The following is a 25593-nucleotide window of genomic DNA, read 5'->3' as shown; positions in this document are numbered from 1 at the left end:
CAGCTGTGCACCTCCAAAGCCAGCACGTGGGCACTGGGCTTTAGCAGGCTGGCTGAAGGCTTCATGCACTCCCTGCTGCACCCACTCGTGTGGCGGCTTCTCCCTGACCGGAGCCCTCCGGCGCTCAACGTGGCCTGGCCACAACAGCTCACCCACACCGCTGCTGGAGATTCTGCATGCCCTTCCGAAACATCTTACCGCTCTCGGGACTCAGGAAGGGCCTCCCAAGGGAAGGACCTGGAGTTGCCACAGGGCACACACACAGCACAAGGCTGGAGTACCATTTGTGGATCCAACACAGCTAACATTGGGTGCAGCACCAGACAAGCACCTTGCAGCCCTGGCCACATGCACCACCAGTTTCTTAAGGAAGACTGTGGGGCACTAGAAAGTGGGCATCCCTGGAGAGTCCTCTTGCTTCAGAAACTTCCCTTCCACAGTGGCCTCCCTTCTGGGAAGGGTGTCTCCCGGCTCTGTCTTTTTGCAGGGGCTTCGGCTTTGTCTTGGGCCTCTCATGGCCCAGGGTGACTGCCCAGAGTGAGCACTAAGAACTTTCTGCCCAGAGTCCCAGGCCCCAGCCTCCATCATGAGGCCAAGTCTCGACCAGATTCCTGGCTGCTGAATCTCAATGAACAAAAGAGACACGGAGACAGCTGGATCTCAAAGAACAAGAGAAGACAGCCATTTCCAAGAGGGGAGCTGTGAAGCAAACACCAAGGACTAAGGCATCCTGGACAAATTGGCCAACTGCACAGATTACAGAAACAAGTTTCAGCAGGATCTGAGGGTGCCCAGCCCAGCAGATGACCGATGACTGCAACATGGATGAGCCTGAAAAGCAGTATGCTAATGATATCAGCCCCAGCCACGTTGTCGATGACTCCATTGATCAGACCTGTCCAGAGAGGCAAATCCAGAGAGACTGAAAGTAGGTTCCTGGTTGCCAGGAGCTAAAGGGAGGGAGAAATGGGCAGTGTCTGTGAATAGCTACAGAGTTTGTTTGGGGATGATGAAAATGTTCAGGAATTAGGTAATGGTAATGGTTGTATGACTCTGACAATGCACTTCAGAAGAACGGTAGGCTATGTGAACTACACCTCAGGGTTGCGTTTCTGTTTTTGTTTTGTTTTTTCATGTTAAAACAGAGTGGTCAGTTGCCTGCCTGAATGGGATTCAAGCCGAGTCAGCCATGAGCCTCTGGGGAGCAGGAACAGCAAGTACAAAGGTCTGAGGCAGGATCAGGCCTGGCTTCCTTAAGGAGCAACCGGGAGGCCTGGGTGGCTGCACTGGAGCTGAGGCCCTGAGGAGTGTGAAGGGTGCCAGGGCTCCAAGCCCACTCTTCAGACGCTGGCTTTTCCAGCATGACCCAGGGCTTCTGGGTGGTTTCGAGCAGGAGAGGGACAAACTGACTAGGTTTTTATAAATGCTCCTGGCTGCACAGAGCAAGCAGAGCACGTGGTCCCCTCTGGGGCCTGAATCTGTCAACTCCTGCTGAGATGCAGAGGGTCTCAGGCCCCATGACTGTGTCCAGCCTCCAGACTCAACCCAGGTTAGGCTCCGCTTGCCCCCCATTGGCAGGCATCCAGCCAGAAACCAAAGCAGTGGCTTTGCCGCCTCTGCCCCACCTCTACCCAGCTTGGGTCAGTGTGGCAGGTGACTTAGCCACTTCCCCCTGCTCCCACCCATCCATCCAATCTGAGGGATCTGAAACTCCACACTGAGTTTGACAAGTAGAGACTGAGACAACGCAAAGGCTTCTGGAAAATTAGTTCCTTAAGCCCCCCCCCCCCCCAAGAGGGTTGTGGAAACTTCCATGGAACAGGAGTTCTGGCCAGCATCCCATGTTCAATGGCAGGGACTTCGTCACGGGGGCGTGGGTGTGAGACTAGGAACACAGGTTTACATTTGCGCCTTCTGGCCCTTCGGTTGTTGTAGGCTGATTCCTTGAACATCTAAGCACCCTTTTGACTGTGGAGCTGGGTGCCACGCCCACCCACCCAGAACCCAGTGGCTACAGACTAGACAGGTTCAGCTTGTCATTGCTCTCATGGGACCATCAGAGGACAGGCACGTTCAGGTGTTGCAGCAGGACGGAACACCTGCTCTTCATCCATCTACTTGGTCATATGTTCCTAGAATACATTTACCTAGGGCCCTTCGTATGTCCAGGCCTCCCTGAGATGAAGTGAGGGAGATGTAAGTCGAGGACAGGGAAGCCGGAGAGCCAGACTCGGGCAGCCTGCTTCCCCGTGCCAACTCTGCCCACCTTTTGCTGTGTGCCCTGGGCATTTCACTTCACTAGCCCTCCATGTCTTAATAATGGGGTGCCTACCTCACAGAGTTGTTAAAGGAACTGTTTCCCTACCCTCACCTCTCTACCCAAGGCTGCATGCAGCTCCACACACAGTGCAGGCAGTGGACGGGCTGGAAGCCTTGTCTCTGAGCACAGGTTCAGTTCCATTGTTAGGCAGAATAGGGACAGGATTGTCCCTTCCCATGCCTGAAGGCCCCCTACAGGAGGTTGGGAAAAAAATCAGGTGAGCATTAAACACCTACAAGGACCCTTTAAATGGGCATGCTACAATTCAGGTGCACCCCAACACAAACACAGCCAGGTGGGTTTCATTCAGCCATTGGAGTTGACCAATACCAACAACCATGCCTCCCCAGCCAGAGGCTTTAAATACCTTGGCAGCAGGCCAGCAAGGGCCCGTTCACCTTTCAGCCTTCTGACCTTGACGCAGCTCCTGCGCCCACTTGGCTGTGCTGCGTTCTCTCTGGCCTCAGGTCACCATGTGTGGGCGAGCAGTCCCACCAGGTTGCCCATGTTCAGTGATGAACCCCAGCACATCTTACAGCAGGCTTCCCAAAAATAGCAGGTACTCCTTTGAGACTGCAAAACCTGAAACTTCTTCCTTCCTTTATAAAAACCCACTTCAATCACAAACCAGGCTTTGGCATGAATTCTCTCTTGCACAAAGTCAATAAATGAGGTATTTTCCACCCATAAAATTGGACACCACCATTGCCTGAGGTATGACCTCTGCCTTAGCCAGCTCCAGAACCTGTGTCCTTGGTGGCACCACAAACAGGGACCGACCCTCCAAGAGGGCCCCTAGTGAGAAGCCTTCAAGAGTCTCCAAGTCTGACACACACCTGGAAACAAGGGTTTACCATCGTCAGCTAACAGAGCAGCAGGGACGCACCGCTGTGTGCCTACTCTGGGGGCTGCAGACAGACCCAGCCTGGGGCTGTGAGAGGGTCACAGAGCTGGCCTCTGAAGTGCCCCTGTGGAAACTTGAGGTGAGTGCAGGTGGGGGTGGGAAGTGGTATGTCAGGAAGTCCTAGCTTCCTCTCCTCTGGAGAGCAGCTATACCTGATGTCACCTCCATGCCACCACGGTGCACTTAACAGTGGTCACTGCCATTGTGAAGCCCACCAGGTCTGGTCCAAGTTTACATCCAGTCTGACTCTCAGGTCCAGGTCTAGGGGGTGTCTGTGGGACACACGGAGAATGAGAAAAGGTCATCATCTGTTTCCCACTGCCCACACTTAGGTGCTGGGTCACCGGGTCAGTTCATGTGAGCAGATGCACCCCAGACCATGCCAACCCCTGCACCCAAGATGATGGAAGATGGAGAGAGCTGTCCTTCAAGCCACCTGCTGGGCACAACCTCATAGTTTAGAGCCCAGGTTGACTGGGTAGGGATCCAAGTCCCTATGCAGGGGGTAAACTGAGGCACGGCATGGGTAAGAGCTTCGGCTGCTTCCACTCTGGACTCTCCCAGCCCTTGGCTCACACACCCCATCTTACTTGATGTGGCCGGCCAGTGCTGAGGGGTGATTCCCAGTCCCTTCCCCACGCGACACAGGTGGGGAGCAACCCTCGGGTCCCTGACATCAAGTTGCTTCCTGCCCCCTGCGGGGTCTCCCCACCCGTGGGCGGTCCGAGTGCTACCCCCTCTCCTAGAGCTCTGCCCACAGCCAATAGATTCGTCTTTGGGGACCTCCTCCCCGAAAAAGTCCTGGGTAGAGATCCGGTTCCTACTGCAGCAACCTCGGCCTCTCCTCTGGGTTCCTGGCTCTCCCTCCACAAGCTCCGACACTAAGTGGACCCCAGACGTCAGGGTGTTTACGGCAACAAGCAGAGCTCCGGCACGGGGTGGGGGGCAAAGGTCAAGCTGGACCGACACCACTCGCCAGGGCCCGGGAGCCCAGCTGCCCCGAGAGCGTGCGCGTGTTGGGGAACACGAGCAATCGGCGAGGAATGGGCGGTGGGAATGGGGGACCACATGTGTGCCCACGGGTGCGGGACCAGAGGAAGACGGTCGTGATCACAGGGCCATGCTCCGCCTCCCCAGCTCGTTATCCCCGTGTCCGCACAGGAGTGGATGCCAAGAAATAGCTGTCGGAGCTGGGACAGAACCACGCCGATCTTCCGCCCTCACCAAAAATGGCCGTATTTGCTTCAAGGCTATCTTTGTGCTTGCGCAGTAGCCTCGGCGCCAGGCAAGCTTCGGACGTCGGATTTGGCGCCAGACCCATTGGGGTTGGTTCGCCGGTGTGCGCATGCGTCGCGACCCGCTTCCGTCAGTGCCTGAGGGCCTCATAACATCTTTGCTCTGGATTGGTCTCTGACTGGTCCGCTCCTCACGTACGCCCGTCGCCTCCGCTGACCCGGAAGTGTTCGCTGCCCTTAAAAACGTGGGCCCGCGACGCGCGGTCTCTTCCTGTCTGGGCCAGGACGGCGCGTGGTCTTCGCGGAGTGCCTGAGGCTCCTCAGCTGCGCCCACAGGTGAGGCCTCCGCCAGCTCAGAGCTCCGTAAGCTCACAAGGGTCCCCCGAGGAGCCGCGGGGAGGGCTCGGAGGCCGGGGCCTGCCTTGTTCTCCACCCTTCCTCCCGGAAAAAGGGCGCAAAGGCAACGCGGGGAGGCGCAGCGAAAGTTAATTGGCGCTCTGCCGCCATCGCGGCTTTGCCCCACAGTGGGACCCGGGTTATTTGCTCAGGCTGCAGTCCACCTTGACTTTTTTGGATAGCACACAGGAATTTCCCGCATTTTCCTTCATGCCACTTTGTCCGCCCCTCGCCCCGCTTCCGGCAATGGCAGCCCAGAGCACCGCTTAGTACCCAATCCTTTGCGCTGATGAGGCCACAGAATTCACGCAGTGACCCTGTGAGATAGATAAGTGAGCAATCCGTGGTAAGTCTCATGGCGAGTATTTGAACCCAGCTGGGTACAAAGTCAGGTTACACAAGGGGCATCTTACATGATCTCTGCAACAGCTGGGGACCCGGTTCGTGGTGAGATACATCCTCCCTGACAGTGAATGTTCTTGCATTTTAAACGGTGGTTCAGACTATCAACGTTGTATTACTAGTATTTCGTGGGTGATGTGTATGCATAGCAGGCAACTACAGTGTAGGGTTAATCCCAACTCAGTTGCTGATGGAGACTTAGATTCTGTGTACTTTTGTTTTGTGTAATTGACATGTGATTCACATGTCACACAATAGTTCAGCCCTGTTCAGAAAAGCTGTGCGGTCATCCCCACAATCCACTTTTAAGTCTATGTACTTGTGTTTTCACTATCCATTGCCCTCACCTAGTTCCCAGGATGACTGAGTGGGAGACAGCTGCGCCTGCTGTGGCAGAGACCCCTGACATCAAGCTCTTTGGAAAGTGGAGCACAGATGATGTACAGATCAACGACATTTCCCTGCAGGTGAGGAATGTGGAGGGTGCTTCCAGGAACCCCGAGGGAAAGTGGGGGAAACTTTCTCCCAAAAGCAAAAGGTGGGATGGGAAATTCCCTGGAAGCATATCAGTAGACCTCACCTTGCTCTGCCTTGGTTTGGTGAGGGGGACATAATATGCAAGAGGAACTGTGGAGTGACTGCCAGATAACAGCCAGCAGAATCGGTGTTTGGCTGAACTGACTGACTCCCACATGAACCACTGGGTTTGGGCTTCTCCTGTGTCCATTTCTGGCTTGGGATGTCCTGGCAATTTGGGAGGGTTCCCTTATGATTAAAAAGGGAAGACAACAGAAAAAGCAGCAAGCCCATGCCCATTCATTGTGAGGTGGTTTCTAGCCCAGGAGGAGCAACATTACTGTGTTTTCATGGTGCAGTGCACAAAACAGGGCTCACTATTTCCTAAAGTTGCCCTAGTACCATATAAGAGACTTCTAAGGAATACCAGGGAATATTCAGTATAGGCATGACTCATTTAATTACATCTCACAGGTAAATTTACAGTGTATAGCGATGCTTCTTTGCAAACCAGCTTGTTTTTTCCTAGTAGTAACACTATTGTATACATAACAGGGTGCTCATTGCTGCCATAGACACAGTTCTGACTTTAGCAACCCTATAGAACAGGCTACAGCTGCCCCTGTTCTCCTGGCCATCAAGGTTCCTAAGACTAAACCTTTACAGAGATAGAAAGCCTCATCAGTCTCTGAGAAGCTAGCAGTTTTGACTGCTGGCCTTGTGTAACTGCAGCCCGGTGTATGACTAGACTACCAGGGCCCCTTTAATACACTGCAGTAGAGTGCAAGCATGTCTAGGCACCGGGAAACAGTGTGATTCACGATTGCTACGATGGTGGCTTTACTGCTGCGGTCTGGAACCAAGCCTGTGGTGTCTTCAAGGAGTGCCTGCATGCATTGTGTTCGGATTGTTCTGGGTTTGCTGCATAGCAAATGGGTCTTTTGGTTGGATACCCCTACACTTCCCCTGTTGGTGCAGGTATTTCTGGAATATATAATGGGCGGTCAAGTATCTACCCTCTGTCTTAAACAGCTTGGTGGTGTGTTCTTGTATGTGAAGGAATATCTGCACATTAATGGTTTCTACCTCCGCCAGTGGTTCGAAACCTGGGGGTAGATTGGCCAAACCGAGTTGAAGTTCACTTACAGCAACCCTGTATGACAGCTTCTGAGACCGTAATGCTTTACACAAGTAGAACGTCCCTTTTGCCAAGATGTCTCCAGGGATCTCTCACCTGCTGTGGCACCAGAGAGCCATTAATACAGTTTGATCAGGGGTTGGCAAACGAGGTGGAAAAGCCAATCTTGCCCCTCAGGGCGATTTAAAAATTAAGCAGTAGTCAATGAAATAATCCATTTTACTTTAGAACTGCATATGCGTACTGAAAGAGCTATAGTTTGGCTGCCTCTGGTGTAGACTAGTGTAAATGGAGCCCTGGAAGTATGGTGTGGGTTACTATTAGGTTGCTAACTGTAACTATAGCCACTCGTAAGAAAGATGAGGTTTTCTATTTCTGTAAAGATTTATGGTGTCTGAAAACCCACAGGGACAGTTGTAAGAACTCTGTCCAATAAGTTTTGTGAGTCCTGATCAACTTGACAGAGAGTTAATAGTGTAGGCATAATTTATCTGCCTTGGGGAACCAAAAAAAGAATCTTGTCACCTGGTTGGCAGTGGCCTGGCATTGAACCTGCACTATCTAAAAGGTGTGTGCATAGACCTGCACAGTTATGCGTTCTGTGGGAATGCTGTGAAGGAAGCGTTCGAGTCACTGGTATTTGATTTGGTCCTGGCAGGTAGTTCTCAACCAAGTCCTCTAGGGAGACAAACGAAGAAGGGGTGAGGGTCAGCCCCTGCACCCCATTTCAGCCAGGACCTGTCCCTCCCCTAACAATAAACCTTGGCCTCTACAGGACTACATCGCAGTGAAGGAGAAGTATGCCAAGTACCTGCCCCACAGTGCAGGGCGCTATGCGGCCAAGCGCTTCCGTAAGGCACAGTGCCCCATCGTGGAGCGCCTCACCAACTCCATGATGATGCACGGCCGCAACAACGGCAAGAAGCTCATGACCGTGCGCATCGTCAAGCACGCCTTCGAGATCATCCACCTGCTCACCGGCGAGGTAGCAGGGCTGCCTTTAGACCCCAAAGCCAATCACGGCCTAATAGGGCCGGTGCACTGGCTGCTGAGGAGGGAGGGTTTCATGGGGTTGGTCATCCCGACCCATTGCCCTGGAGTGTGTCCTAGCACCACAATCCTCTCTTCCAGAACCCCCTGCAGGTCCTGGTAAATGCCATCATCAACAGTGGTCCCCGAGAAGACTCTACGCGTATTGGACGAGCTGGGACAGTGAGGCGGCAGGCTGTGGATGTGTCCCCATTGCGCCGCGTCAACCAGGTGGGCCTGGGACACAGGGTGGGAACGGCCTGTTTGGTGCTTGAGAGGGCCTGTCCCTGTCTGCATGTTTCACCAGGAGCATCACTTCCTGTAGGAGGGCTTCCTGGGTCTCCACCCACACTGGTCAGGCCCTCCGTTGGCCACGTTCGGCTGAGGCACTGCTTGCTTTAGATGCATGCAAAGGGCATTCCAGAAGTTCTGGAAACAATGGTATTTTCCCACAGACTTTGAGGTCCTCGTGTGTTTTACACTTGCTGTGAGCGTCAGCTCTAGTGATACAATAGTTGGGTGCTCGGCTGCTAACCTAGGTTAGTGTTTGAACGCACCAACTGCTCCGTGGGAGTTTGATCTGCTCCCAGATCAGTTACAACCTGTGCAGCCTTGAGCAATGTTGCTGTCCAAGGGTTGCTGTGGGTCACAATCGATCCGACGATGGTGGGTTTGGTTGGGGGGGGGGTTGCTCTTCTGGGCCATCCCCTCCAGATGTTCTGTTGCTGTTCTCCTAAATAGTGCAGGCAGCGTCTCCCTATAGACGCCTCAGCACCCTGAGTGCTCACGTTGGTTCACATACATGAGGGGGGACTTTAGAAACTTGTGGAGAAATGTCTAGTGTCTCCCCCCGCCCCCCAACCTCACTCCCCGTGAGCTTTTTAAAGCTGCCCCTCTCATTTGCACTGTCCTTTGTGGCTGCATCTGTACTATTGTGGGGTCCAGTCTGAGGCCACACCCTGTGTTTGGCCATCCAGATGGGTCTCTTGAGGTTTCTATTAGGGGGGATTTGTCTTCGCATGTGGTGTCTTGTGCCTGGGTGTCGGCAGTTTTGGGGCCAGTTACCTCAGCATCTGCGTGAGTCTGTGTGACCTGGTGCGTGCTGAGGTTGAGGAGGACATATCTGCTGGGGCGGTGGGCCACCACCACGTCTCATCTCGGAGGTTGGCAGCAGTGGGGTCCCAGAAGGCCACAGTCCTCCCTGGTGGATGTCCCATCCTAGAGCTTCACCTGACATGCAGCCCTTGTGTCCTTCAGGCCATCTGGCTTCTGTGCACGGGTGCCCGTGAAGCTGCCTTCCGGAACATCAAGACCATTGCTGAGTGTCTGGCAGATGAGCTCATCAACGCAGCCAAGGTGGGGAGAGTGAAGGTGGGGGTGGGGTGGCAGGGTGGCATGCCAACATTCAGAACTGACCGATGCTTGTCTCTTCCCAGGGCTCCTCTAATTCCTATGCCATCAAGAAGAAGGATGAGCTTGAGCGTGTGGCCAAGTCCAACCGTTGATCTCCTAGCTGTGGTTCAATAAACCTGTCAGCCTTTGGGGCAGTTCTTGCCTACCTGTGTCTGTCTCCTTGTTGTGGGTGAGGGTGTTAGCACCCAGGCATTCTTCTGTGGCCTCATGTTCCTGGCACGTCTACCAGACTTCAGGGATCCGAATTCTCACCATGAAAACACGTCGGGTGTCAGAAGCACTGGCTGACTCAGAACCGGTCCCTGTGTGGCGGGTGGGGCATGGGGTTGCCAATCTGGACACCCCAGGTTGTTGCCAGTGGGTGTTGGAAATGGGAGCTGGAGGTTGGTGGTAGCAAACCAGAATCTCTTCCCCTTCTAAGGCCTGCCGAAGTGTAGGCTTGGGGTTTTCTGGTTCCCCAGGAAGTCTGGGTGTGGAAAGGCTGTGTGACTTCTGAGCTGCTACTGCAGCTGTGGGCACAGCCCTGCAGTCAGACCATGAGGGGGTCCCGGTCCGTGCATAGCTGTTCCTTCTCAGCCTGCCCTGGGGCCTGGTGGGCTTCTAGCCCTTGGCATAGAAGCCATGTCACCTCAGTTAGGATAGAAGCAATTCCTGAGCCATCCTTGCCACTCCGCCCCCGCCATCCAGAACTTCAGGCCTGAAGTTCGCCCTGGTAGGACTAGCCCAGAGGGTGGGGCAGGTTGAACAGGTCTGGCAAGGTCTCTGGGAATAAGACCTGGGGAAGGGGGTGGGTCCCACATAAGGTACCTTCCTTGAGGCTGGGCTCCTGCTCCCAGCCACTGGTCAGTTCTGAATTGCAGTCATACCTGGTAGGGACACGCTGCTGGCCAGAAGAAGGAAGCCTGCCAACAGGTAAGAGAAGGGTGTTCTTTTCTGAGGCTGCCAGGGTTTGTCAGTCCGGGCAGGAGTCCCTGTCCCCCCCCTCCCTGCCACTATCCCTGCTACCCACCCCTGGAGGCTGTTGAGTGGAGTACATCCCAGGGCTCCTGCTCCCTAGCCTGACACCCCTACCTGTCCCTGGCCATCTGGAGTCCTTGTTAACGCCTGCCGCTATTCTGATAGCTCCCAGCTTGTCCTCGGAGGCTCCCCCAGTCTCTAGATCGAGGGCGCATCCTTGTCTGCAATCCTCTGCCAAGGACCCCCAGTCTATGGCGTCTCGTCTGTGGTCATCCAGCCCCACTTTGACCTGAGTCTTTGACACCCCCCCCCCAGCCCGGCTGACCGCAGGTCCCCATGCCCTGCCCACGGCCGCCCTGGCTCCGCCGTCCTCGGGCCCCCCAGAACTCGGGCCCCAGCTCGCCCAGCACCCCGGGGCGAGGGGAGACCGAAGACGAAGGCGACGATGAGGAGGACGAAGACACCCGCACGGGCTCCAGCCCCATCCTATCCCCCGCCTCGCCCGTGGAGTGCCTCATCTGCGTGTCGCCCTTCGATGGCATCTTCAAGCTGCCCAAGCGCCTGGACTGCGGCCACGTCTTCTGCCTCGAGTGCCTGGCGCGCCTGTCGCTGGCCACGGTGGGCGGCGGCGACGCGGTGGCCTGCCCGGTGTGCCGCGCGCCCACACGCCTGGCGCCGCGCCGCGGCCTGCCCGCGCTGCCCACGCAGCCGGACCTGCTGCCCCGGGAGGCGCGCGCGCCGCCGCCGCCGCTGCGCCAGGGCTCGGTGCGCTTCGACCGCCGCCGCGGCCTGCTCTACCTGCGGCCCGCCGCCTCGCCCGGCCCGCGCAAAGCCCGCGCGCCGCCGCCGCCGCCGCCGCTGCGCCTGGGCCGCCCGCTGTCCCGCCGGCTGACGCTCAGCAGCTCCGCCTGGGCCTTCAACGCGGCCGTGGCGCTGGCCGTGCTGGTGGCCGCCGGCCTGGTGGTCTCCGGCGTCTACATCTTCTTCCTCATCCCGCACGCCGCCTCGGGCTCCGCGCGCCCGCAGCTGGTAGCGCTCGCCCCGGCGCCTGGCTTCTCGCTCTTCCCGCCGCGGCCCGCGCCCGGGAACGCACGCGAGCCCCGGCCGGAGCCCGAGCCCCCGCAATCCGAGTCTGCGTCCCAGCCCGAGCGCCCCCAATCCGAGTCTGTGCCCCAACCCGAGGCCCCCCAATCTGAGCATGCGCCACAGTCCGAGCCCCCTCAATCCGAGCCTGCGTCCCAGTCCGAGCTTCCCGAATCTGAGTCCGAGCTCCAATCCCATGCCCAGCCCCAGTCCCATTTGCAGTCCCAGCAGTACCCCCAATCCAGGGCCGCGCCCCAGCCCCAGTCCCAGCCGGAGCTCAAGCCCGTGGCGGACGCGGAGGAGCAACCGGAGGACAGCGGGGCGTGGCGCTGGGCGTCGGAGCCCTGGTGGGGATCTGGCGAGGGCTCAGCTGTGCGCGGCAGGAGGGCGTGGGCGGCACAGTGACTTCCTGAGGGCGCCGCTGCCGCCGCCGCCACCACCACAGCTGCACCACAGGCTGCTAGCGTCGCCACGGAGCGCAGACCTGCCCCGGGGCACAGCCCCTATCTGGGATCCCCCAAACCCCTTCCACTTGGGAGGCATACCTGGCCCGGGTACCTCCGGGCACCGGGCTAGAGGAGAGGCACTGAGTCCAGTTCCGGCGGGGTCCTGCTGCTATCGTCGTTCCCCCACTGCACCCCAAGAACCGGTCCAAGACAGTGCAGCCTCTCCGAGGTCTTCCTGGACAGCTATAACCCTGACTCCGCTGCAGGTTGGATGGATCTGTCACCCCCTTGCTGATTCTTAGTGAACTGTCACTCAGAAGGATGCCTTTCTGGCTGGTAACGGCCAGAGGGGGCCTGAGTCCCAACCCAAAGCCTCCAAGCACCTTGTAGTGTGTGACTTCTGGGCTTCTCTCAGCATGCTCTGAGGCAGCTCTGGTCACCAGGTTTCAGGGAGGCCAGGCTGCCCTCTGGGACAGACAGTAGCTGGGGATGAGGAGGGGGCGCTCCTGGACCTGCCCTGACTGGCCTCCAAACTTCTGTCACTTCCATCTCTTCATCTCCCTCAGGGCCAACCCTTGCACCTCGTCCCCCTACAGGTGGCCCTCAGCCCTCACCCTGCCCTCCTAGTAGTCTCTGCCAGCTCAAGACTGAGCTAATCGGACCAGTGGGCAGCAGCCTGTAGGCAGGGTGGCTCTAGGCCTCGTTTCCCTCTCCTTGAAGCCTGCCTGGGTTTCTCCTGCACAGGCCTCACCTGAATATCTTGTTTCCCCTGGGCTCCAGAGCCCAGATTGGGTTGCCATGGGTCGTGGTGGGCATTTTCAAGAAAGAAATGTGAATTTATGAGACTGGAGACTCCTGTCTGATTTGTTTACATCTGCATCCCTCAGCACCCAGCACACAGTGAGTGCCTAGTAGTCGTCTGAGGAGTGACAGCATTGCAGGTGACCGAGAGGCAGCCTGGGAATGCCTGCAGGTACCTACAGCTTGCCCAGCACACCCCCCACCCACCCCCTCCCCGCTACCCTGGGCCCAGGCATGTCTATGCAGTTAGTCTCTGTGCTCTGCTGCTGAAAGGTGGGAAGCCAGCATGTTGGAGGGAGTGTCCTCCCTGATCAGTTCTTGGCCCACACCTGGTTGCCAGCATCACCTACAGTGGCCATGGGGCATGGGGCAGCCACAGCCCAGGCCCAGAGGGAGCCTGCTAGGACACAGACACACTTGGCCCTTTATATTAGTTTCCTGTGGCTGCTGTAGCAAACTGTCCCCAACTTTCGCAACACAGACACAACTGACAGCCACCATTTGGTCGATTCCAAAGCATGGCAACCCCCCGTGTGTCCAATAGAATTGTGTTTCCATAAGGTTTTCAATGGCTGTGACTTTTTAGAAGTGGGTTGCCAAGATTTTCCTCTGAGGCACCTTTGGGTAAATTCAAATTTCCAATCATTCCAGTAGTTTCCAAATGATTTAATAGCCCTTTGTGCCCACAAGGACTGGCCTCAACTTAGAGTGGCTTTCAACAACACCCTTAGTGTTCCATTCTGGAAGCTCGAACCCATCTCGATTGAGTGGATTTCAACATACAGTGACTATAAATCGGAATAGAAGCCCCCCAGGGGCTTCCCAAGGCTGACACCTGTATAGAACCTGACTGCCCACATCTTTCTCCCACAGAGTAGCTGGTGAGTTTGAACAGCCAGGTTTTGTGTTAGAAGCGAAATCTGTAACAAGAGCTTCTTGTTCTGGAAGCTAGAGTCTGAAATGAGTCTCACTGAGCTAAAGCTCAGGTTTTGGCAGGGCCACCCGCCTCTGGAGGCTCCGGAAAACCCTGCTCCTTGCTGTTTCCAGATCCTAGAGTCATGCCCTTTGACTTATGGCCCCTTTCTTTTGAAGCCAGCAGATAGCTACTTTTAATCTCTGACTCTCCCACCTCGCTCTTTGAAGTAAGGTCCCTCATCACTCACTCACTGTCAAGTTGATACCGACTCATAGTGAGCCCATAGGACAGGATATAACTGCCCTGGGAGTTTCTGAGACGATAACTTGTCAGAGGAGTAGAAAGCCATGCCTTTCTCCCTCCGCGTGGCTGGTGGGTTCCACCTGCTGACCTTGTGGATCGAAGCTCACCACGTAACCACTACACAGGGAACTCTGACCTGAGGTCTCTCAGGATAATATTCAAAGCCCACCTGGATAGTTCAGAGGACGCTGGTGGTGTAGTGGGCTACACACGGGGCTGCTAACCGAATGGTCAGAAATTCAAAGCCACTGCCAGCTGCTCTGTGTAAGAAAGATGAATTTTGCTTCCAAAAAGATTTACAGCCTCAGAAACCCAAAGAGGGTAGTTCTATTCTAGAACTAGCCTACAACTATTCTGCACGTTGGCACCGACTTGATGGCAGTGGGCCTTGTTTACATTGGCTTTGATAATCCAGCATCGTTTCCCCATCTCAAAGTCCTTATCTTAATCACTTCTACAAAGCCCACCTTGCCATGTAAGGACACAGTCACAGGCGCTGGGTACGAGGACCTGGATGTCTTTGAGGTATCGTGTGCTGTGGAGTTGATTCCAATTCACAGTGACCTTATAGGATGAAGTAGAACTGCCCCATAAGGTTTCACAGGCTGCATTCTTTGCAAGAACAGCCAGCCAATCTTTCCTCCCATGGAGCTGGTGGGTTCTGAGCACTCTCCGTTGTTGCTGCTCACCAGAGCTCCGCTGGTTAGCTTTAGGGGACATTGTTTAGCTCATTACAGAACCCCAGGGCTCAACCTCTTCCATCCTCCCTTGGGTTTGTGGCAGTGGATCTGACCCCGTGAGCTGAGCCAAGAGCTGTCAATGCACAGAAACAGAACAGAGGATGCAGCTTGCCTATGGGAGGTCAGGGAAGACTTCCTGAAGGAGAACGCCTCGTGGTTGTGTCCTCAGGCGCACTCAGGAGAAAGTACAGCTGGTGTTGGTGCAGGAGACCCAGCCTACACCAAGGGGCAGTGAGATGGTGACCAAGGATCTTGGCCAAGGGCAGTGGGCAGGGCAGCTTCCCTCCTGATCCATCTTAACTTGCTCCCTTCCAGTGGTTATTGGGGTGTGTGGGAACCTCTGTCCTCAGCCTCTTCTCCTGTAAAACGAGCTGATGATAGAGTCCATGGGTCTCTGAGCGTCCCCATCTGCCAATTACTACCTCAGTGCCTGGCCACCCACTGCACATGATAAATAGAGCTTCCCCGAAACCACCCCAGGCCAGAATCCTACTGGACTCTCCCCACCCTTGTCCAGCAGCCTGCGACTTCGTTTCCCCATTTCCTCCTCCCAGGTCCCCCGCCCTTCCAGTGGTGTCCATCACCAGCTCACACTACCCCCCCCACCTGGGCACCTACCCCCCCCTCCACCTGGGCACCTCGGCCCCAGGCTTGTTTCTATGGGTTTCTGTGCCTTGATTGATGCCTGGGGAAAGGGCCAACTTCCGTGGCTGCAACGGTGTCAGGGCTCCAGTGCCCATTAGACCTGCCTGTACCAGCCAGACCTGGGTGCCCACATCTGTAAAGCGGCTGACAATAAACCCTCTACTTGCAGGAAGAAATGGTCCATCCACTAGTGCTCGCTGGGGGCGCCTAAAGGATGAGCTCAGCTGGAGCTCAGAGGACGTCCAGGCCACACTGCTCCCTTGCTTATGGAACGGGAGCTGCAGGGTCCACACTGACAGATGGGGAAACCGAGGCAGGCAAGCAGGTTAGGTGGCTGACTCGACCTCCTGCAGAACCTCTCTTCTCTGTCCAAAGGCCTGGCCAAGCAGCCTTGCCTTGACCTACTTCCTTGTCCTCACAGCCACACTGCTCCGTGGCCGAAGTTGTGGCAGGAGCTTCGCTATAACCTGGAGGAGCGCCAAGAAACACGGACCAATGAGAGGCCGGACTAGAGATGGGGGCGTGCCTGTCGTGATGGCAACCAGGTCCGCCGCAGGACCGTACTAGAGCAAGTAGCCAATCAAGCGCCTGCGGCCCGTGTTTCTATGGCAACCCAGAGGCGCGTCCCGGAAGTGTGACTGCCGGGCGGGCGCTATGATAGATGTGGGAGAGAGAGGGACTGAGGAGGGGGACCGCGCGAGAGAGTAGAGAGCAGCCAACAAAATCCCTCAACTGCCAGAAACACTCCAAAGGGTAAGGCAAAAGGAAGACCCTAAGTGTGAGAAAGGACCCCTTTGATCCGCGCACGGACTGCACTCGAGGGGTTCGCCCGGGACAAGCGCCTTCGCAGCCCTCGAGTTGTCGAGGGCGTGATGGACGTGGAATACATTGTTTTAACACGTATTTATAGTATGGAAAATAAATTAGAATTCAGATAAAATTTAATACAGTATATCGTTTGAATATGTGAGAGGGTATCCCCCAAAAACTGGATTCCCCCCCAAAAAAGCTGTGTACTTAAAAACATTGTTTTTACAACCATATCACATTCAAAGTACTCTCCATTACACTTAATACATTTGTCAAATCTGTGATTCTTGGAAACATTTTTCAAACTTATCTGGATGGTTGACAGCACTTACCCTGTTTGTTTGTTTGTTTGTTTTTCACCTCTTCGTTGTTGTTAAATCAGCTTCACGTCCCTCTTCCTTCGAGAGACAAAAGAAGTCGCATTGAGCAAGGTCAGGTGAGTTAGGTGCATGGGGCAAGGGAGGCATGCTGTTTTTTGCCAAAAACTGGCACACTGAGATGGCTGTGTGAGCAGGTGCATTGTCGTGGTGGCAAAACCAGTCCCCCGTCTGTCAAAAATCCGGCCTTTTTTGTCACACACTGTTACACAAAATTTCACAGCCACACAAAGTTCTCTTCAATCAGCCACCCCCCAAAATAAGGTTCAAGTGAAACTGCTTTCACAAAAAAAATGACTGTGACCAGAGAGAACCTTCCCAGGGGAGACCACTGGGCCCACTAACTCACAGAGAGTTGCTTGATGCTCACCTAGCAAGAAAAATACATACTATGAAAGCTCTGCTGGGTGGAGTTTGTTTCTGTTTTTTTGTGGGGTAGCCCCTCATATTTTAGCACCAATTTTAAGAGATTAAAATGTATTTGTGAGTGAATGTTATGGCAGTCAAATTTTAGCACAGATAAGTTATATAGTTAAGAGTAGAAGTAAGTGCTACTAAGGGCGAGACCTTGGTGAGGAACAAGATCCTGGGGCCCGGCATCTGAGACAAGGGAGGTCACCATCACCTTGTGTATAGAAGTCTGTCCCCACTGCCCGTTTGGCAAGGCTCCAACTGGGGGATCTGGCTATTGGCAAGAGGTCTCAATTCCTTGTCATGTGAACTGCTCGAAAGAACTGCTTGAGTGTGTTCACAGCACCCAGAGTGAGTGAGCCAGGAGACACTAAGGTGGAAACCACAATATCACACACACACACACGCACATCCCATTAGTGAAATTTTGGTGACGTTTTACAGAGCATATTAATTTTCCATTAAACAATGTGTTCCATTAAACACATTTTGTTTAGTGACATTGGTTTCAATCCACTAAATACAACAGCTTTCGTCCTCCTGCCTTCTTGGTATGCCTGTTTCCACTCAGCTTGCCTCCTTGCCCCTTCCTGCCTTCTGAGCTTTGCTGCCCTTTTCACCTCACATGTATGGAAAAGTACATTCCTCTTTGGTGTTAAGCATACATTGTTTGGCTGAAAGTTGGTTCAGTTCGGTTCCAGGCTCACAGGTGTCTAAAGGCCACTATCTTAGGGCCCTCACTGTTTTGTGTAGCCTGATCTTATCACACACCATCGCGTCAGCCACACAGTGGGGATCGAACATGGACTTTTGCGGGAACCTCCACTCACCGAGGGGCTTGACACAGAGGCCTCAGGACAGGTATCTGCTGATGGGGCTCAACTCAAAATAAGAAGAAACTGCTACGAACATCATTAATAATTGGAAATCATTGGAAATTCATACAAAGTATGAGTTTAGGAAGTTGTAAAATATGAAATGAAACTCAAAGATGAGTATTCTAGGCATGAGTTGAAATGGATTGGTATTGGCCATTTTTAATTGAAAAATCATATAGTTTACTATACTGAAAATAATACAATCAAGGGGAATGGATTTTAACTGGTCAAAAAGGACATTTCATGATCTATCTTGAAATACAATGGACGGAACCGGAACAGCTAAAATGAAGTTCAATCCCTTTGTGACTTTGGACTGGAGCAAAAACCGGAAAAGGAATTTCAATGCACCTTCCCACGTTCGCAGGAAGATTATATCTTCCCCTTTTTCCAAGGAACTGAGGCAGAAATACAATGTTCGATCCATGCCTATCTGCAAGGATGACGAAGTTCAGGTTGTGCGAGGACACTACAAAGGTCAGCAGATTGGCAAAGTAGTCCAGGTTTACCGGAAGAAATACGTCACCTACATTGAGGAGGTGCAGCGAGATAAAGCTAACAGGACCACTGTCCATGTGGGCATTCACCCCAGCAAGGTGGTTATTATGAGGTTAAAACTGGACAAAGACCGCAGAAAGACCCTGGAGCAGAAAGCCAAATCTTGCCAAGTAGGAAAGGAAAAGGGCAAATACAAGGAAGAATCACTTGAGAAGATGCAAGGGTAAAATATCTTGTACACAACTTCCATTAAAACTGGCACATTTGAAAACCTTAAAAAAAAGAAAGAAGAAATACAATGCTGTCAGTAGAACTATTGACTAAATTTATGCACCAACCGTGAAAGCTAGTAATGAAATTGAAGAATTCTACCAGCATCTTCAGTCTGAAATTGATCAAACATGAAATCAAGATGCACTGATAATTATTGTTGATTGAGATGCAAAGGTTGGAAGCAAAGAAGAAGGAACAGTAGTTAGAAAATATGCTCTTGGTGAGAAACACAAAGCTGAGATTGCACAATGGGATCTTTGCAAGACCAACAACTTCTTCATTACAAATACTGCCTTTCAACAAGACAGAAGGCAACTATACACGTTGACATCTCCACATAGAATACACAGAAATCAAATTGACTACATTTGTGGGAAGAGACCATGGAGAAGCTCAATATCAGCAGCTAAAACCAGTCAAGAAGCCATCAATTGTTCATATTGAAGAGGAAGAAAATGAAAACAAGTTCACAGAGCAAAAATACTATCTTCAGGGTATCACATCCCAATTTACAGAACATCTCAAGAACAGACAGTGCACTAGGCACTAATGACAGAAGCCCCGATGAGCTGTGGGATGACATCAAGAACATCATACAAGTACTGGAACAGATTGTGATTGTGTAATTTACCTTAAACACAATTTGACCAGGTTGTGTGTGTGTGTGGGGGGAGCTCTAAAATCGATGTACGATTTTATGATTGAATGATTGAACTATTCGATTATAAAATCAATATGTAAATCACTTGCTAAAAAAACCCAAACGTCATGCATAATGAAAGATCATTAAAAGGAAAAAAAAGAAAAGATCAAAGTAGATGCCAAAGACTCTTAGAGTTGCTTATCATTATAGAGTAGCCAAGGCAAATGGAAGACATGGCGAAGTCAAAGAGCTGAACAGAACATTTCAAAGGGCAGCTCAAAAAGACAAAGTAAAATGTTACAATGAAATGTGCGAAGACCTCAAGGAGTTGTTGCTCGGTGCCATCACCGAGCTGGCTCCAACCCATAGAACCGTCCGTATGCACAGCAGAACAAAACACTGCACAGTCCTGTGCCGTCCTCACAATTGCTCTGTCAATCAGCCCATCTCGTTGAGGGCCTTCCTCTTTTTCCTTGCCCTTCCACTTTATCAAACATGAGGTGCTTTTCCAGGGCCTAGTCTCTCCTGGCAACAAGTCCAAAGTATGTAAAGTGAAGTCTTGCCATCCTTGCCTCTAAGGAGCACTCTGGCCTTACTTCTTCCAATGCAGATAGGTCTGTCCTTTCAACCATCCGCGGTGCTTTCGATATTTGTCTCCAGCACCACAATTCAGATGCATCAATTCTTCTACAGCCATCCTTATTCAGTTAGAAAACCAAAAAGGGTGTATAGGGGAGGTAGGGATGGGGGGTGAGAGATAGGGAAGGGGAGGGAGTTTGGGGGAGGGAGCACTAGAACAGATAGTGATTACTCAACTCATTTTAAAAGCGATTTAACCATGAAAGTTCTAAAATTGGTATAATGATTGTTCAAGTCTTCTTGATATGATCAAACAATTGAGTTATATGATATGTGGGTTATGTGCCAATAAACTGTAAAATAAATAGAGAAAACCAGAAAGGAAGAACACACTCAGTATATTTAAAACTGAAAGAAGTAAAGAAAAAAAATCCAAGCTTTGAGTTGCAATGAAAGACTCTATGGGCAAAATATTGAATGATGCAGGAAGCCTCCAAGAACATGGAAAGAATACACACAGTCACTCTATGATTATGATAAAGAACCAATAGTACTGAAGGAAGAAGTCCAAGCTTCTATGAAAGCCTTTACCAGAAAACAAGGCTCCAGGAATTGATGGAATGCAAGTTGCAGTCTTTCAACGAGCCTTTGAAGCACTGGAAACACTCATCTATGCCAAGAAATTTGGAAGACTGCTACTTGGCTAAATGTCTGGAAGAGCTCTATCTTTGAACCCATTCCAAAGAAAGGTGACCCAACAATGCTCAAAGTATAGAATGATATCATTGGTATCACATGCAAGTAAAATTTTACTGAAGATCTGTCCGGGGAAGCCAGACCCTAACACATCATTACGGGTCCGGTAGACGCAATTGTACAGTGATAATAAGTAAAGATCATAGTAGAGTTATAGAGAACATGAGAGATAGAAGAGAAATATTGAAATAAATGGAGTCAGACACAATTCATGGTAGCATGCTCACCTCAGCCCCGCTTGGTGGTCCACGTGGAGGGAGAGAGTTTAATGCTAGCCCAGGCTTTTATCTTCTCTGGGGACATGCAAGCCCCCTAATTACAGGTGAGGACATACGTCATAGAAAGGGGCTGTGCTATAGGTAATACAGTAATGAGAGGGGGTGGTCTAGGGAAATATACACAGTAGGAAGAGGATGGATTGGGGGTATATATGTGACAAGATGGGCAGATCCTAAGGTAAGGATGGCAGCCTAACCTTGGATGCCACAGATCGCTTGGCCTGTTCCCTGGCTCAACTGATAGAGACCATTAATCCATTGTCTCTAGCAGCAGGAAGCAAGTCCACTCCTGTGGTGTGGGGAGACAGCAGTCTGGCAGGGACTGCTTCCAGGGAAGATGCCTGTGAGCATCTGACCTCCCCCCACAAAGATCAACCAACCATGGTTGCAGCAGTACATTGACACGGTGCTGCCAGAGGTTCAGGCCGGATTCTTTCGAGGAGGTGGAACAAGACATCATTGTAGATGTTAGGTGGCTCTTGGCTGAAAGCAGAGAATACCAGGACGATGTTTACTTGTGCTTCACTGACTATGCAAAGATATTCGACTGTGGATCATAAACGATGGATAACCTTGGGAAGAATGGGAATTGCCGGAAAATTCATTGCACTTCTGTGGATCTTGTGCATGGATCAAGAGGTAGTCATGTGAACAGAACAAAGGAATATTGTGTGGTTTAAAGTCAGTAAAGGTTTGCATCAGGGTTGTATCGTCTTACGATATTTATTCAATCTGTATGCTGAGCAAATAATCAGGGAAGCTGGATCATGTGGGGGAAAAATTGGCATCAGGATCACAGGAAGACTTATTAGCAACTTGAAATGTGCCCATGATACATCCTTGCTTGCTGATGAAAATGAGGAGGACTTGAAGCACTTGCTGATGAAGATCAATGATTGCAGCCTTCAGTATGAATTACAACTCAATGTAAAGAAAGTTAAAGTTCTTGCAACTGAACCAATAGACAGCATGATAAGTGGGGGGGGGCGGATATGAAGGATTTCATCTGGGTTGAATTTACAATCCATGCTCATGGCAGCAGAAGTCAAGAGATCAAGCAATGGATTGCACTAGGTAAATCTGCTGCACAAGACCTCTCTAAACTGTTGAAAAACAAGGATGTTATTTTGAAAACTAAGGTGAGCCTGACCTAAGCCATCATATTTTCAGTGACCTTATATGCCTGTGAAAAGTTGGACGTTAGATAATTCCTTATCTCAAAGAAGAATGAATTTGAACCACAGTATTGGCAACAACAACAAAAAAGAAAAGATGAAAGTACCATGGGCTGCCAAAAGAACAAACAGATCTCTCCTGGAAGAAGTAAATCTAGAATACTCTTTAGAGGCAAAGATGGCGATACTTGGCTGTGTTTCCTTTGTTGTACGTAGGATCAGTGTGAGGCGTAGCCAATTCAACAGCACCCACCTAACAACAAACAGTTCTATAGGCAAAGAGTCTGGCACAGATGGTCACATTTTCTACTCATGGTATCATAAGTCTGAAATCGAGATCCTGTAGCTCCTGTTTTCAGAGGCTCTTCTTCCAAGCTTGTTATTGGCAAAGTTAAATTTCTTACAGTTGTAGAACAGGTCTATTTCCTGTTGTCTGTCACAAGGAAGGAACCCGTCACACCCTTTTCTTGAATATGTGGCCTGCTCCACAAGTCATCAACAGTGCCTGAATCCCTCTCACACTTCAACTCCTTGACTTCCTTGTCCATCTCTGGCTGGAGAAAAAGGCTTTGATCGAGCCCATGTGATTAGCTCAAACACGGAGAGAATCTCTCTTGGAGTCTACTTGCCCACACAATGTAATTTAATCATGGAATCAAATCCATCATAGTCCATCAATGCCTCCCACTGGCAAGTTTTTAAGTGTGGCCATGAGCCAGCCTTGGTCACGACAACCTGAGCAGGGCTTGCTGGGTGTTTCCAGGAGTTTCTTCATGGACACTGACGTGAAGCTTGCTGCGAGATTTATCCAGCTTTCACCTTGGCCAACCTTGCAGTTACTTACCTTCCCCTGTCCCCAGGGGCCCCAAATCCTCCCTGTTCAAACCACCTTGTAACCTTGGCATTCTTTCATCATTTGGATTGCTTTGAGAACAGGTTTCTATGAGTCAAAGATGACTCAATGGCAGTGAGTTTGGTTGAATGTTTGTTTGCTGGGTTTTGAGAACAGAATTACATTCTATTGGCGTGAAAAAGGGGGAGAGCTTTTGGGGTGGATCTTGATTTCGCCTCAAAGGGAAGAGCAAAGTGGCAGGGAACAGTTCTAAATCCAGGCTTAAGCTCATCAGCCTTATGGCCCAAGACCTCCTGGGAAACAGTGCAGAGTTCTATGGGTCTTATAGCCTGGATCTTAGGTCTATCTTTGGGCCCAAAGCTCATCCGAAGGAACCTGAGTTACAGACACCTTCAGTAGTTCCTGGATTTGGTCTTTTGTCCACAGGGGATGTTGTATATTCCCCAGCAAAAGTTAAGAGGAAGCCATTTCCAGGACCTGCCCAGGCTAGCTGCCTCTAAAGCAGCAGTTCTCAGCCTCTGGGCTGCGACCCCTTTGGGGATCAAATGACCCTTTTACAGGAGTCGCTTAAGACCATTGGGAAACACATATATCCGATGGTCTTAGGAATCGAGACACCACCACGCTATCCATCTCCAGGCGGGTCCACCCACATGCACATACGCCCACATATGAGTACCGGGCGTGAAGAGTGATACCCATGCTACACCATGCTTCAAGACAAAATTTCATTTATTTGTCATTAGAAATAAATATTTCACAATACATAATTACATATTATTTTTGTGATGAATTATGTTCAATTTGTAGCAATGAAAATACATCCTATCAGATATCTACTTCACGAGTCATAACAGTAGCACAAATGACAGTGAAGAAGTAGCAACGAAAATAATGTTATGATGGGGGGTCCCCACCCCATGAGAAACTGTATGAAAAGGTCGCAGCATTAGGAAGGTGGAGAACCACTGTTGTAGAGGCAGACATTCCCTGATTATCTCCTCCTGCCGAGGAGACACCCATCCCCCCTCAAGTCTTCCCCCAATGCAGGTATTAGGTTTCTCACCTGTGAGAACCACTGCTCTAAAGTCTGAAAACCAACAGTCAGGTATCACTGAAGAGATCATGACCTCTCTGAGAGAGATGACAGTATTAGGACATGGCAATTAGAATATTTTTTAAAATCACACAAATGTAAAATGATCAATACTTGAAGGTGGTATCTTTGGTGGCACCCGTCAAGTCTGTGCTTGGCTATCTGCATTCATGACCTCTCGGTCTGCTTATTTTTTTAATTGTTTTATTAGGGACTCATACAACTCTTATCACAATCCATACATCCATCAATTGTATAAAGCACATCTGTACATTCTTTGCCTTCATCATTTTCAAAGCATTTGCTCTCCACTTAAGCCCCTGGCATCAGCTCCTCATTTTTTCCCCTCCCTCCCCGCTCCGCTCTCCCTCATGAACCCTTGATAATTTATAAATTATTATTTTGTCATATCTTGGCCTGTCCAACATCTGCGTTCACCCACTTTTCTGTTGTCCATCCCCCAGGGAGGAGGTCACATGTAGATCCTTGTAATCAGTTCCCCCTTTCCAATTTCCCCTCCCTCTACCCTCTGAGTATCACCACTCACACCACTGGTCCTAAAGGGATCATTCGCTCTGGATTCCCTGTGTTTCCAGTTCCTATCTGTACCAGTGTACATCCTCTGGTCTAGCCAGACTTGCAAGATAGAATTGGGATCATGATAGTGTGGGGGGGCGGGGGAGGCATTTAGGAACTAGAGGAAAGTTATATTTTTAATCGCTGCTACATCACACCCTGACTGGCTCATCTCCTCCCTGAGACCCTTATGAAAGGGGATGTCCAGTGGCCTACAAATGGGCTTTGAGTCTCCATTTCTCCACTTCGCACTCCCCAGCTCATTCACTATGGTAAGATTTTTTTGTTCTGATGATGCCTGATACCTGATCCCTTCGACACCTCATGATCTCACAGAATGGTGTGCTTCTTCCAGGTGGGTCGGTCTGCTTTTCTATCTGTTTCTTGGGCTTCAGATAAAAATGAGTTGAAGACAACCTGTATCTTTCAGTGAAGGAATTCTTACATTACCTACTTCTTCTGTGCTGTTAGGTTAATCCTAATGTATCCATTTTTCCTATGATTTCATTGAGTGACATTGGCTGGGACTTGGAAAACACCTGCAATTGCTACCATGCCAATTCCATTCCCTTTTATTTGGATTTAAGGAGCCCTGGATTATGTGGCAGTTATGCGTTAGGCTGAAATCCCCATGGTTGGCGGTTCAAAACCACCGGCCTGCTCTGAGGGATGAGGTGGGGTTTTCTACTCCTGTAAACAAGTACAGTCTCAGAAACCCACGGGGGAGCTGTGATGAGCTGGCGTTGACTTGATGGCGGTGAGAGAGCGTTGATCTGGATTTGACAGCAGGGAGAGCTCAGAGTTTATGTGGAGTTGGCCCTGACAACGGAGTTATCCCTTTGTGGCTGAGAGGAAGCTTCTGAAAAAGAAGTTGGAGTTGTGGCCCTGTGGGGGCCAGTTGTCTTCAGGAACTGGGCTTTTCCAGCTTATGGCCCATATCCATCGAGTGTGCCTTATTCACTGCCAGCAAGTCAATGCTGCCTCAGCGATCCTTTAGGACAGGGTAGACCTGCCCCTCTGACTTTCTGAGATGGTAACTCTTCACTGGAGTAGGTAGCCCATCTTTCTCCCTCACCCTGCCTAGGGTTATACTAATCAGGAATGTATTGGTCATTGTAGCTTTATGTAAATTTATCAGAAAATATC

At 51.3% G+C, this 25593-nt stretch overlaps 3 protein-coding genes across 3 annotated transcripts; all 3 read left to right on the top strand.

Annotated features, from left to right (window-relative positions):
- Positions 1-4649: 4649 nt before the first annotated feature.
- Positions 4650-9498, top strand: RPS5 (ribosomal protein S5). The gene is made up of 6 exons (XM_075536503.1): positions 4650-4795; positions 5609-5724; positions 7687-7896; positions 8043-8171; positions 9198-9296; positions 9377-9498. Exons 2-6 carry the CDS (start codon positions 5617-5619, stop codon positions 9443-9445), a joined length of 615 nt encoding a protein of 204 aa, XP_075392618.1. The 5' UTR covers positions 4650-4795; positions 5609-5616; the 3' UTR covers positions 9446-9498.
- Positions 9499-10646: 1148 nt separating this feature from the next.
- RNF225 (ring finger protein 225) lies at positions 10647-11798 on the top strand. The gene has a single exon (XM_075537782.1). The coding sequence runs from the start codon at positions 10647-10649 to the stop codon at positions 11796-11798; it is 1152 nt and encodes a 383-aa protein (XP_075393897.1).
- A 6209-nt stretch (positions 11799-18007) lies between these two features.
- LOC142432551 (large ribosomal subunit protein uL24-like) lies at positions 18008-18445 on the top strand. The gene has a single exon (XM_075537781.1). It carries the CDS (start codon positions 18008-18010, stop codon positions 18443-18445), a length of 438 nt encoding a protein of 145 aa, XP_075393896.1.
- Positions 18446-25593: the final 7148 nt, after the last annotated feature.

Source organism: Tenrec ecaudatus, chromosome 18, assembly GCF_050624435.1.
Source record: "Tenrec ecaudatus isolate mTenEca1 chromosome 18, mTenEca1.hap1, whole genome shotgun sequence".
In the NCBI taxonomy this organism is placed as follows: Eukaryota; Metazoa; Chordata; class Mammalia; order Afrosoricida; family Tenrecidae; genus Tenrec; species Tenrec ecaudatus.
This window is presented reverse-complemented; position numbering and strand designations above follow the sequence as displayed.

Excerpts from the sequence above, each read along its gene's own strand:
- LOC142432551 (XM_075537781.1), top strand. The coding sequence starts at position 18,008 with ATGAAGTTCAATCCCTTTGTGACTTTGGACTGGAGCAAAAACCGGAAA.
- RPS5 (XM_075536503.1), top strand. The coding sequence starts at position 5,617 with ATGACTGAGTGGGAGACAGCTGCGCCTGCTGTGGCAGAGACCCCTGAC. Across the intron at positions 7,897-8,042 it reads TCCACCTGCTCACCGGCGAG|AACCCCCTGCAGGTCCTGGT; the intron begins GTAGCAGGGCTG and ends CCTCTCTTCCAG. Across the intron at positions 9,297-9,376 it reads AGCTCATCAACGCAGCCAAG|GGCTCCTCTAATTCCTATGC; the intron begins GTGGGGAGAGTG and ends GTCTCTTCCCAG.
- RNF225 (XM_075537782.1), top strand. The coding sequence starts at position 10,647 with ATGCCCTGCCCACGGCCGCCCTGGCTCCGCCGTCCTCGGGCCCCCCAG.